This window comes from Bos grunniens, chromosome 14 (genome assembly GCF_055505025.1).
Source record: "Bos grunniens cultivar Pamir isolate PY7600 chromosome 14, Bosgru_T2T1.0, whole genome shotgun sequence".
NCBI lineage: Eukaryota > Metazoa > Chordata > Mammalia > Artiodactyla > Bovidae > Bos > Bos grunniens.
This window is the reverse complement of record NC_141178.1, coordinates 18,041,844-18,055,770: the sequence shown is the minus strand read 5'-3', so window position 1 is coordinate 18,055,770 and position 13,927 is coordinate 18,041,844. Positions and strand designations below refer to the sequence as shown.

Here is a 13,927-nt window from a genome sequence, read left to right as displayed (position 1 = left end):
CATAGCTGAGGTTATTGATATTTCTCCTGGCGATCTTGATTCCAGCTTGTGCTTCAGCCAGCCTGGCATTTTGCATGATGTACTCTGCATATGTTACCCTTTTAGCCTCCACCAGTGTTATCTGCCTTGCTCTGCTTTGACCTTTGCCAGTGAGAATTTTGTTTGAGCATGTATTACTAAAGTACTGCTGTGAGGGTAGTAGATTTGTGAGATTCTGAGTTTGTTGTTTAAATCAACTGAGACTTTTAGTAAACTAAATCCTTAGTTTTTGTCTTAGCCAGTTCAGAATTTATTAAGTTCTTTGAGATAAATCATATAGGTGATTGTTTATAATTCTATTCTGATACTGCAATTACTTAAATTAGCCTGAAAATCTACCTCTGAAGTAGGTGTTAATATAGTGTAATATCTTGCTTATACTTTCACACTATACTTCAACCAGTTTTTTAAAATTGGCCAGTATAAGAGGAAAATAATCATCCATATGGAAATAATAGCATTGTGTCATAGTGTCAACTTTCATGTTAGATTTGGGAAACTGAAATATAATTATGAATAATAAAAACACACATAGTATACAACAGGGTACGTGATGATCTGCTTTTGACACAATGGAAACAATTGGTAATAAAATAAGGTGCTTTATTTGGAAGAGAGACTTTGTTATTGGCAGTGGCTTTCCAATTTTGCCAACTATAAAAGCAACTGTGTTGGTGGATGAGATAGTCATGGAAAAAAGTGTATACAATCTTTATGCTTAGAAAACATGCATTGTCAAAGCTGCTTCATGCAAAAGTGAAGCGTGACCCAGATTATTAAAGCTCTCATTCTAAGGAGTCAGTGGGTTATTTTTTTTCACTTAGTTTATTACTTTCTTTTTTTTGTTTTTAGTTTAATTTTATTTTTAAACTTTACAATATTGTATTAGTTTTGCCAAACATCGAAATGAATCTGCCACAGGTATACAGGCAATTTATTGAGTTTTTCATTCTGAATTTAATCTTAACCCCAAACACTGATTCTATCTTTATTGATTCTGCCTTTATTTTTGTAAAATAAATATTTTTTGATAAATCCATGGGAAATTTACTATGTGTACTATTTTATACTTGTTGGTGTTTGTTTATGTGTCATCCTATATTTCTCATGTGTTCTGTTTTCCAGCCAAGTATAGCAGCAAGGCCTTTTAAGAGGATGCTTTTGTATTTCTTCCTTCCAGAGATTGTAACACTGTGTTCTATTTATAGGGAGGGCTCACTGTTGACTAACTGAAACAGATTGAAAGCTCTATATTATAATCTATTGATAGATTAGATTAGAATTAGAGAATAATATTTGCATGTTTTAAACCATTTTGGCATAAGCTTATTAATATTATGCTTTTATATTTTTGCAGGAAGATTCTTTGGCGACAGATGATTTCCTTGTGGACTACTTTAATGAATTCCTAAGCCTTCCAGTGAGTGTATTATTATGTTCTGTGGAATATATTATCACAGCAAAATATTGTACACACTGGGTTATCTTGTGAGACAGATTTATCAGGGATAATATTTTTTTAAAATACTAATGAAAGCATTTAGATTGTTGGAAATGCTCTCAAACGGTGTCAGCTTCAGGAATGAAACAGACAGTTGAAAATGGCTCAGCAAGGTAGTCTTTACTTGTCCAGAAGGGTGCCTTACAGACAGAGGTCTTGGAGTAAGCACATCAAGTGGGAAGTTTGCTGGGTTTTTAGCCCAAAGATGCAGGTTCCCTCCCCTGGCTCCTCATAGGTTGAGGATCACAGAGTTACAGTCTTTCTCGGATGTCGCCTAAGTTTTTATTGGACAATTGGTAACTATATTCCCCACCCTTTTAGTTTTTTGAACATGTCCAGGATAAAGCCCACCAAAATACCCTTATGAGGAAAGAGAATCAGAAGGTGTAAAGAACAAAGGTTTGGTAATAAGCCACCATTTTAGGAAATCTTATTCACAAGGCAGCTATATACCTTTCTGTTCAACTATTCTAAATTGCTTCTTTATTTCTTACAACTTCTCCTTTGATAGAAAAGACCATATCTTTCTTACAAGATAAAGTTGTGTCTTTTTATGGAGTTAATCATTTGGGTTTGAAACATATTTAGGAATTATTATTATTGAAGAAAGCTGGATCAGTTATGTTACAATAAAAGTAAATAAAAGAAAAAAGGAAAGTTGGCATTTCATCAAAAGCATTCTGTACAAAATCTTGTACAGTTGTATTTGGGTATTATTTTAGTCTTTGAACAGAGGCAATGAGGAGAGAATGTAAAAACATTTAAGAAACTAAATTTCTTGCCTCTGCAATTATTGGTATCCTCTTGGACAGATATTAAAGTGAAATTTATGTTTAAGGCAACTAGCATTTTATATCAATAGTAAACAAGATGTGGGACACTGCTGGTGCTGTATCATAGGTAGATACTAGATAAGAGATTTTTGGTCTTAGCAGTGACAGTAAGTACTGAGCGGTTTAGGAAAAGGGAAATGGGCATGCATAAAAACACTGGTACTGTTGTGTAGAAACAGAGTTCATCAGCAATGTCAGATGAAGGAAAGATATTACTCAGCCATTAAAAAGAATACATTTGAATCAGTTCTAATGAGGTGGATGAAACTGGAGCCTATTATACAGAGTGAAGTAAGCCAGAAAGAAAAACACCAATACAGTATACTAACACATATATATGGAATTTAGAAAGATGGTAACAATAACCCTGTATACGAGACAACAAAAGAGACACTGATGTATAGAACAGTCTTTTGGACTCTGTGGGAGAGGGAGAGAGTGGGATGATTTGGGAGAATGGCATTGAAATATGTATAATATCATGTATGAAACGAGTTGCCAGTGCAGGTTCAATGCACGATACCGGATGCTTGGGGCTGGTGCACTGGGACGACCCAGAGGGATGGTACAGGGAGGGAGGAGAGAGGAGGGTTTAGGATGGGGGAACACGTGTATACCTGTGGCAGATTCATTTTGATATATGGCAAAACCAATACAATATTGTAAAGTTAAATAAAATAAAATTTAAAAAAAAGATTTGTATTACTCTTAATGGAAACTGTTTCATTCAAATACTTACTAGGGAAAATGTGAAATATAAAAAAGTCTCAGGTAATTTTAAAGGGATTGGGCCCTAAAATGAGCAATGTCTTAAAGCCTAACTACAGAAAATGTGTTTTGAAGGGAAAGTACTAGATGTATTTTTTTTTTTTTTTTGCCTAGATTAATTTTTGTGCATATGTATGTACTGTGCTCACACGTTTATTTGTTTTGTTTCCTTTTTTTCAAAAAGAATTTGTGTTTTCTCTTCCATGGGGCATGCTGGGTCTCTGAAACCATCATGGGGGTCAGGTTGAGACACTAAGCCACGCTCTCCCTTTCCGGCAACAGGCTTGAGCCGTGTTACAGGACGCTCCAACAGCTTCCTCTGTGGTCTGACTCTTCACCTTTCATCGTCCAATTGTGTGTTATAAAATACCCAGCAGAGCCACAAAATTATTGTGAGAATTTTATTCTTCTGGATTATGCAGTTTTTCCTCTAGGCTCTGCATTCTCCATTCTTCCTCCAAAAAAAACAAAAAAATACATTTTAATGAAGTTTTAGAAAGAAAAGTCTTTCTGTTGGGTCTGATTTCAGTTTGTGAAAATGTACATTTCATTGTCTCGAGATTTATGATTATATAGACTTTTACTTGGCCTAGAAAATACCCCCCCCACCTAATTCTTTTCTTTATTAAAAAAAGATCTATCTTAAATTATAGAAGAAATATAACAATAGTATAGGAAATTAACTTCAAATGTAAGAAGAGTTCAGCCCAAATCCTTCCATCCAGTTAGAACAGACATAACCTTTTCGTGTACACTTGTTTCAAGGCTTTAGTTGAAAATGACTTCGTGTGGTTTCTTTTGAACTCTATGCAATAATGTTTTTCATCCCTCAGGCAGTTTGATCCCTTCATGGTCGCCCCTGCATGGGCTGTATCCTATGCAGCCCACCTGGGCCACTTCTCCTTCTTTTCTGTCTCTCCAAATCCTCTGCTTTTATTTTATACTCACTGTCTCTCTGTCTCACTCCCTCTCTGTATCTCGTCCCTTTGCATTTATATTTGGTACTATAGGTCTACCTATTAACTACTCACGCTTCATGCCGCAAGATGGGAGAAGGGGAAATATCACAGGTTTTCAAAAAGCATCTAGGGGCAGGGAGGAGAAGGAATAATGGATTCTCAGACCAAGTTACTGGCAAGATTCTAGAACAGATTAGTAATGTTTGGTTTATGAGCACTTAACTAAGAATTAGAAGCCAGCATGGGCTTACTGAGAATTAGTGAGCCAAACTAATCTCACGCTCTCTGCCTTTTTTATTTTCCCCCTCTCTCTTTTGGATAGTTATGAATCGGTACTTTAGGGAACTGTAAATTTAATGTATTATGATTTCAGTGAATGACAATAATGATAATAAATTGAGCCATCTTACTTCCTGCTCAAAACTTTGTCTAGTGGCTCCTCGTTACACTAAGAATAAAATACAGAATCCTGTATAATCCGGCTCTTGCCATCTCTTGGGCTTTATTTCCTATGCCTCTTTTGCTTGTTAATCCTTTTCCAGGCTAGCTGGAAAACTTGGCCTTTTACGTTTCTCAAATGTGAGTGTGCTTACTGTACTCAGGGCCTCTCAGCCTGGAGGGCTCTCCCCCGAGATATTTGTATCACTTTCTCTCTGATTTAAATCACTCTGTCCAGAAAGCCTTCCCTCCCAACCGTGTCTAAACAATACATGCTCCACTTATGCTACTGTATTTGTCTTCAGAGCCCTATCATCATCTGTGAAATTCATTCTCAGATATTTCGCTAATCACAGCTAGTAGGGGTTGACTCTTAATAGCCCAACTTGGAAGTCCAAACTCCTTAATATGGACCCTTTGCAATTTGGCCTCAGTATAGCCTTTCTAGCTTTACCTCTAGCTTCATACTAGTGTCATCCTGTCTGCTCTGTCCTCCCGTCCCTAGCCGACCTCGCCCACCTTGGCCCCATGCACTGTTCCTGTGCTCATCTCCCAGTGTAATGGCTGGAAGAGCAGAGACAGGACTGTGTGACCTCAGCTTCTTCACTCATTGCCCATGTTATCGCAGGTATATTCCTTAATTACTAAGTTCCTCAATACCTTTCTTTATGGAAACAGTAGAACCGTCTTGCAAGACTGTTACGAAATGAGGTAATATGTCTTAAGTAGCTGGCACAGATTTAGTGCTTCTCTCTCCTTTTCCTTCACTAATCAGCCTATCTCATCTTCCGTTCCTGCGACATGAGGGACAGTCACGCTTTAGTTGGCTTGATGGATTATTGTCATTCTAGAGAATAATCTGTTCCACACAAATCTGTCATTGGCTTTGACTTTTAAAAATTATTATTTATCAGAGACCTGGATGAAACACTGCAAGTGAACTGGTGTTTTTCCAGCTTACTCAGCTGGTGAGTGACAGGGTCCACACAGGTCCACATGGCTCAGAAACTTGTCCTCCTGCACTGCAGTGACTGTAGAAATGGCAGGAGAGGAGTAGACTGACAGTTTGGATAACAGAGTCTAGTCTCATTTTTGTCATGGTAGTCTGGAATATGGGCTAAAATAAGCAAAGCTAATGTGTTTTTAGGGTGCATTAATAGAAATAGAGTTAGGATCGAGAACAATACCAGTCTGGAGCCTAGAAGGCACTCAATAATGTTTGTGTTTTTTTGTTGCATCGGATTGAATTGTCAGACCGCATGTGGAATATTGTGTTGTATTCTTGGTGCCACATGTTGAGTTGCTCTGCCAAACCAGACTCGGGAAGACTCGGTCAATGAATGCTATGGAAACTACGTCAAATGAGTGAGGGGTGAAAGATGAGTGAGTATTGGACCTGGTTTGGGAACGAGTAGAAATGTTGTAATGAAGCAGCTCTTTCTAAATATTTGAGTGAGAAAGTGACTGAGAAATAAGTGACTGAGAAATAAGTGACTGAGAAAGAAGGGTTAAGAGTTTCTGTGACGCTTCAGGGCAGAACCAGGGCCAGCATTTATGAGGAAATTGATTTTCACTGACTAGAAGAAAGATGTTTAAAGATGGTTTTCTAACCATAGAGTGGGCTGGCTAGTGAAGGACTAAACTCTCTGTGATTAAGATATTCAGGTAATCATTTGGGGAAATATTTTATAGGGGATATACGTATTGGGTGGGAGATTAGACTTTTTCAGGTAAAGAAAATTTGATTAATTTCTTCTCCTCTGTTTTTTGTTTTGTTTTTTTCTTGATCCTAGAAATTACACTGTCAATTTTCTGGGGCCAGGATAGATCCCTTTCTTCTGTATCTCCCAAAACTTCTTGAGGATGATTTTTTTTTTTAATTTTTACACCTTCCACATAAAATCCTTGAACTAAATAAATAAACCTTCTAATCTTCTTCTGCTTCCCCTCCTCTACCACCTCCACCATCCAAAAAAAAAAAAAAACCCAAAAGAAAAACCCAACAGTCTAAGCCTGACAGTATAGATATATATAACAACATTCTCGATCTAAAAGAGCTCTTAGGTCATCTAGATTTCTGAGACCTTCTCCACATCTGTGGTGAAATGCCCACGGTCCCGTAAGTGGATGGTGGCACAAATGGGCCTTGGAATGAGGCTGTCTGTCTCCTACACCATTCCTTTCCGTTACACCATGACACCCTCGGGATGCACTGTAAGATCCAGAAATTGATGGCTGGTGGCCTGCCTCCATGTTACTTTTTGATGAGGGGAACCCAGGACAGTTGCTCTATTATAAACGAGTGTGGCACTTTCCACATCCCAGCTTTCATAACTTCATTCTGTTTGTTCTGGTGCCAGGATCACATTCAGATATTGTTTTCATTTAGTGTCTGGGAAGGTTTTTTTTTTTTTTTTGCTGTCAACTCTTTATGGACAAGTGTTTGCTTATTAAATTTTCTTCTATGCTATAGTGTGAAAACACTTTTTCCCCCCCTTTTGGTTTTATTTTGTGTGTTTTATGCTCAGTGACTGTTGTGGGATTGAGTAGATGAGCCCACATACAGATTTAGGTTGGTCCTCTGTGGGTGGTTTAGAATGTTTGTGACATTTATGGTTTGCAGAAGCTGAAGGGGTGGCCTGTTCTATACCCTCCTTGCAAGGATAGGTATGTCATGTGTTTGCCAGACCATGCTTAGCTATGTGCCTTTGGAATTTTACCATAACTTCTTTTTTTGGAATGATTCTCCACACTTCTTTAAAATCTGTAAGCTATTATAATTTCTTGCAGCTTTATGAAGGAACTATATGTTAGATGGTTGAGTAAAAGGAGAGAGAGAAAGAGACAATGGATTTGAGAAATGAGTGCGATGAAGGAGAGATGAATAACTTGGGTCTTCCTCTGCCAAAATTTAAATATCAGAGACTGATTTTTCAAGGTATTGATGGAGCCCTAGCTAGTACTGCTTAGTTCAGCATTTGTTCCAATGGATGTTGTGATAAGCCTTGTAGCTCAAACATAAAGCACTCAAATTACATAATGTAACTCATTTTATTAACTAAGGATATTTTCTATGCATTTTATGTGGCACATGATTCGTTCCCTCCCACTGGTGAATATGTCCAGTAAATAGTTTATGGTTAAACATCTAAAATGACAATAAAACTTAGATTAAAAGAACTTGTTATTGGTAACTGACTTGTTACATTCAAGCAGTCAGATGTTTCTCATTCACTGACTAAGATGCATGTTTTAAATATAGCTTTGGAACTCAATTAGTAGAGACAGAATTGGAGCAGAGATGAACATGTATTAAATTAACCTAGTCATTAGTTTTTAATTTAAATACTGTTCAGCTAAATAATTTGGCACCCGGTAAGTTTCAGTGGTGCTTGGCTGGCAGTTTAAGCACATCACTAATTATTCACAGGTTTTTTTTCTCCCCTCCTCTTTTCAAAGAAATGTGGAACCAGCAGTTTATTGTGGTAAAAATATTTTCATGCACTTGCTTTTTCTGTGAAAATATTTTTCGCACATGGATGACTGGTACTACAAAGTTAGCTTTCACCACCTTCAGGTCAGTTTGTTTTAGAACATTTGGAAAATGATACTCTTGAAATAAGAAAATTAAGTAAGGAAAAGAGCAGTCCGTAACAGCTTGCAGAGGACTGAGTTTGAGGCTCAAACTGAAGATTTTTCCCTATCATATGATTAAAAGCTGAGTGTTCTCTAAATCAGCCTACTCAGCTTTCTGGGAGAGAGTCTTCCTCCATCGTTCATTTCTGTCCCCCCCACTTTGCATGGCTTTTATTGTCACATGCTAAACTAATTTGAGGAATTTTGTAGATAAGCTTAGAAATGGTGACAACAGAGGACATGATATGTGAGAAAGATTCCTTTAGAGCAGACAACAGGACTTCGGGGACTACAGCCCAGGGTTCTTTCTCCTACATGTAGATCCTCGACGGCCAGCCCCTCCATGCATGTGAGCACACATGGAAGTCAGCATGAAGCAACAACCAGCACGTGGGCTTTGAAGTTTGCTTAACCTGGATTCTGTCTCCCCCTGTGCCCTGCCCCCCGTCCCAGCTAAAACCTCTCCGGTGGCTCCCCATCATTCTAAAGCAATGGTTCTCACACTTGAGCATGCATCAGAATCATCTGTGAGCTGGTTAAACACAGAATATTGGGATCCACCCCCAGAATTTCTGATTATGAGGTGAGAACCCTAGAATCTGCATTTCTAACAGATTCCTAGGTGATGCTGATGCTGCTGCTGGTCCAGGGACACACTCCAGGAATCACCGATTCGAGAGACGATGTAGAGAGTTATGGCATAAATAGAAAGTTCTTGGTGAGCTCGTCCTCTGCCTTTGTCTCCAGGTTTCCGTCCTGTTATTCTCCCCTTGGGTCTTCTGCTTCAGCAGTGGCAAACTGCTTGCAGGTCCTCAAAGGTGCCCTGTCGTCTGGCACTCCTCGCCTATTGTTTGTGCAAATACCTTGATACACTCACTGTTTCTTTTGCTGAGTTCCCTCCTCTCCCTTGTCTGCCTGATATGAATGCCTGTTTATTCTTTCAGACTCAGCTTTCTTTATGTGGTGCTGCTTCACTTTCACTTTTCACTTTCATGCATTGGAGAAGGAAATGGCAACCCACTCCAGTGTTCTTGCCTGGAGAATCCCAGGGACGGGGGAGCCTGATGGGCTGCCGTCTATGGGGTCACACAGAGTCAGACACGACTGAAGCGACTTAGCAGCAGCAGCAGCAGCAGCAGCTGTGCTTAGTCGCTCAGTTGTGTCTGATTTCTTTGCGACCCCATGGACTGTAGCCCACCAGGCTCCTCTGTCCATGGGATTCTCCAGGCAAGAATACTGGAGTGGGTTGCCATGTCCTCCTCCAAGAGATCTTCCCAACCCAGGTCTCCCACACTGCAGGCAAATTCTTTCTTGTCTGAGCCACCAGGGAAGGACAAGAGGGTGCACGAGGCCACACTGAGCTGTGGGCACTCCAGCCCACTGTCCTTTTGGGGCCAACCTTGGGCCCTGCTCTGAGGCGGTTTCTGATAATCAAAGCATCAGGCTGCCTCTCCTCAAGGACTCTGGGGGTCTCAGGAGGGTCAATGTCCTTAATTTCCTGAAGATTCTTGACAAATCCCCCTGTGCCGTCAGTCCACTTTGTAAATACTTCTGTTGTAGTTAAATTATGTGTTGAAATGGACTTACACAGGCGTTGTCACTCAAAATGAATTATTTGTGCTCTGCAGAGTGAGTGAGGGTGATTTAAAGAGTGAGGGTGACTCTGTGTAGCCATTTACAAACATACATAGACCAGTCTGTGAACATCCTTGAGGGGGTCTGAGACGGAGGAGGAGACTCTACCATTCCCTCGGTGACTCTGACCTTCCTGCCTCTTAGCAGAGCTGTTGTCTCACACTGAGGGTGACCCTAGTGTCAAACATACATACATGTATAATGTGAGCTTTAAACACAAACCCACTGCTTTATCTGGTCCCTAACTGAAGAATTAATGACACATTTTAACGTCAGAGGAAAAATTCACAATGATGACTTTCTTGAAAGTTCAGTTCAGTTCAGTTGCTCAGTCGTGTCCGACCCTTTGCGACCCCATGGACTACAGCACACCAGGCCTCCCTGTCCATCACCAGCTCCCGGAGTTTACTCAGACTCATGTCCATTGAGTCAGTGATGCCATCCAGCCATCTCATCCTCTGTCGTCCCCTTCTCCTCCCACCTTCAATCTTTCCCAGCATTAGGGTCTTTTAAAATGAGTCAGTTCTTCGCATCATGTGGCCAAAGTACTGGAGTTTCAGCTTCAGCATCAGTCCTTCCAATGAATATTCAGGACTGATCTCCTTTAGGATGGACTGGTTGGATCTCCTTGCAGTCCAAGAGACTTTCAAGAGTCTTCTCCAACACCACGGTTCAAAAGCATCAATTCTTTGCCACTCAGCTTTCTTCACCGTTCAACACTCACATCTATACATGACCACTGGAAAAATCGTAGCCTTGACTAGACGGACCTTTGCTGGCAAAGTAATATCTCTGCTTTTTAATATGCTGTCTAGGGTGGTCATAAATTTTCTTCCAAGGAGTAAGCATCTTTTAATTTCATGGCTGCAGTCACCATCTGCAGTGATTTTTGGAGCTCCCCAAAATAAAATCTGTCACTGTTTCCACTGTTTCCCCATCTATTTCCCATGAAGTGATGGGACCAGATGCCATGATCTTCGTTTTCTGAATGTTGAGCTTTAAGCCAACTTTTTCACTCTCCTCTTTCATTTTCATCAAGAGGCTCGCTCTTTAGTTCTGCTTCAGTTTCTGCCATAAGGGTGGTGTCATCTGCATATCTGAGGTTATTGGTATTTCTCCCAGCAATCTTGATTCCAGTTTGTGCTTCCTCCAGCCCAGCGTTTCTCATGATGTACTCTGCATATAAGTTAAATAAGCTTAAGGGAGATAATATATAGCCTTAACGTACTCCTTTCCTTATTTGGAACCAGTCTGTTAATCCGTGTCCAGTGCTAACTTGAAAGTTAGAACAACACTATACTTTATGACAGTTTTCAAGGATTTCAAGGGCTAGCTTTAGTTAAATATGATTTCATGTTATGGACTGACTGTAGGACCCCTCTCTCTTGTGTCACATTTCAGTTGAGATGTGAGCTCTTTGATTTTCAAAATTGGCCTCGTTTCTCAGATGCAGGTCTTAAAAGTTGGGGTGCCTGGTGAGGGGTTTGAACCCTCTGCTCCTCATGGGGCTGCTTTGGATTTTGAGTTACAGGGGTGACTGCTCCAGGGGTGGGGTTTATGGTGAGTTGTGTCCTGGCTTCTCCTACCTGTTTGATGTGGTTTTCATCTTGTTTGCCCAGTGTGTAGTCACCACTCAGCCAGCTTTTAGGCTTTTTTTATTTTGTTTTTAGGCTTCTTTACAAAGAACCTTTTCTATGTGTAGCTGTGGAATCAGTGTGTCCATCAGAGGAGGCATCTTCAGGATCTTCCTAAGATGCCATCTGGCTGTAGGATGAGTCTTCATTAAAAAATATGTCTGTGTATACACATACACAGGCTTCCCTGGTAGCTCAGCTGGTAAAGAATCCGTCTGCAATGCAGGAGATCCCAGTTTGATTCCTGGGTTGGGAAGTTCCCCTGGAGAAGGGATAGACTACCCACTCCATTATGCTTGGGCTTCCCTGGCGGCTCATGTGGTTAAGAATCCACCTGCAGTGTGGTAAGCCTGGGTTCTATCCCTGGGTTGGGAAGATCCCCTGGAGAAGGGCACCTCAACCCACTCCAATATTCTTGTCTGGAGAATCCCCTTGGACAGAGGAGCTGGCAGGCTACAGGCCATGGGGTCGCAAAGAGTTGGACACGACTGACTAAGAATACAGCACGGCACATATACATACACATATATATTGTTGTTAAGTCACTCAGTCGTGTCTGACTCTTTCACGACCCCATGGGCAGTAGCCTGCCAGGCTCTTCTGTCCATGGGATTTCCCAGGCAACAATACTGGAGTGAGTTGCCATTTCCTTCTCCAGGGGATCTTCCTGACCCAGGGATTGAACCTGCATCTCATACATTACAGGCAGATTCTTTAGCTCTGAGCCACCAGGAAAGTTACATATATATATGTGTGTGTGTATATATGTATGTATGTGTGTATATATATACACACACATACATATAAACACATAATAGGTATTTGTACATATACACATATATTTGTAACTCCAATTTTATAACATCCTGCTATTTATTACATTTTAACTAATAGTGTATCTAGCAATCTCCTAGTAAAACTTGGCAGAATTGACGCTCTCCTCAGTACACTTACTACATGAGTATGCAGTTCATTGAAGGTGTCCTAAAATAAATTAATGTTATGAAAAAGAGACCTGATTCTAGAGGTCCCTTTGGAGGGCAAAATGAGAAAAGACACAGACAGTCCACCATATACTTGCTATGGAGTGATTTACCCCAAGTCACAGAGCTACTTATTGGCAAGCTGGTATTAAAACTCAAGACTCCTGACTGTAACTGACTGACTTTAAATAAAAGTTGGCAGCATTTAGTAATTACAGAGAAAGGCTCAGAAATGTTGTCTTTCACTCTCTCTCTCTCTTTTTTTGTCACAGTGAATGGAATGGTGTTGAAATAGTCTTAAATGAAGAACACATTGTATTTAATTTTCTCCTTTTGGGCGAGGGAGACTTAGCTTTCACGGCTCCTGGGAATGAAAGAGACAACAGGAGTGTTGTATCTTCTCTGATTCATTCTTCCCTAGTAATCCACCCCCTTCTAAGAGAATAACATTGCTTCACAGAGACGAGGGTGTATTTTTTTCTAGTTCCAAAGAAGCACAGAGGTAAGTTGTTGTTCAGTTGTTCAGTCGTGTCCGACTCTATGTGACCCCATGGACTGCAGCATGCCAGGCTTCCCTGTCCTTCAGCATCACCTGGAGTTTCCTGAAACTCATGTCCATTGAGTCGATGATGCCATCCAACCATCTTATCCTCTGTTGCCCCTTCTCCTCCTGTCCTCAATCTTTTCTAGAGATAAGAGTTGTATGCAAAGGAAATTTCTGCCATAATATATCCTGACACTTATGGCATAAGTACATTTGGAAGGAAGGGTTCAGTGGGTTCCCTTACCTATAGTCAAAAGATTTCCAAGCTCCTAAGAGGAAAGATGTAACTATTAAGAATACAGAACTTTGTGTAAGTATATATGCATACATGTAAGTATCACGTCTTCTTGGAGCAGTGAGTTTCTGGTTTTTAAGACATTTCCACAAATTTATTTTGCAGACCTTTTCAGAGGCAGTTAGATTTAATGTGGTCTATGGAGTTTTTGAAGTAGTTAACAATGCTCCACAACTTCTGGAAAAGCAGTTGAAAAAAATTGTACTAAACCAGCGACCTCGAAATCCTATCTATGATGTTGTAAGGAAAGGAAAGAGTGATGTTAAACCTGTTCAAGTGAACGCCCCTCACGAAGATGAGACCATTAATGTCAACTACAATATCATGGTAAGAAAGTATATTTGAGTTACATCTTACTGGATAAATAAAGCATTAAATGAAATTATCATCAGATTCCTTGGGCGTCCCTTTCTAAAGTTTAACTGTATTTATTAAATTTTATTGTACTTACATACAAAGTATTTGTCAGTAACAGTATCATCTTATTCATATGAAATGACCAGTTTAGCAGTTTCTTGATATTTGATTATCAGTATGAGAAGGTTCATGTAATTTACTTTGAATATTTAGCAAGTACAGTTAATTTGGGGCAGTATATATATATATATCCTTTATAGTTTAGGTGTATTCTAGAAAGTATGGGTATATAGACATATCTTGGA

General features: G+C 39.8%; 1 protein-coding gene across 13 annotated transcripts in view; it reads left to right on the top strand.

The window, feature by feature from the left end:
• RGS22 (regulator of G protein signaling 22) overlaps window positions 1–13,927 on the top strand; it is a 140,519-nt gene that overhangs the window by 17,079 nt on the left and 109,513 nt on the right. For 9 of the 13 annotated variants that reach the window (XR_015140533.1, XR_015140532.1, XR_015140534.1 and 6 more), the window contains exons 3-4: window positions 1,397–1,459; window positions 13,371–13,592. Coding sequence is in view for 7 of the 13 variants with exons in the window: in XM_086336108.1 (XP_086192234.1) it covers window positions 1,397–1,459; window positions 13,371–13,592 (285 nt within the window). In the remaining 6 variants the exon portion in view is untranslated. The remainder of the gene's footprint in view (window positions 1–1,396; window positions 1,460–13,370; window positions 13,593–13,927) is intronic. The other 4 variants (XM_086336111.1, XM_086336116.1, XM_086336123.1 and 1 more) reach the window with 1 other exon arrangement.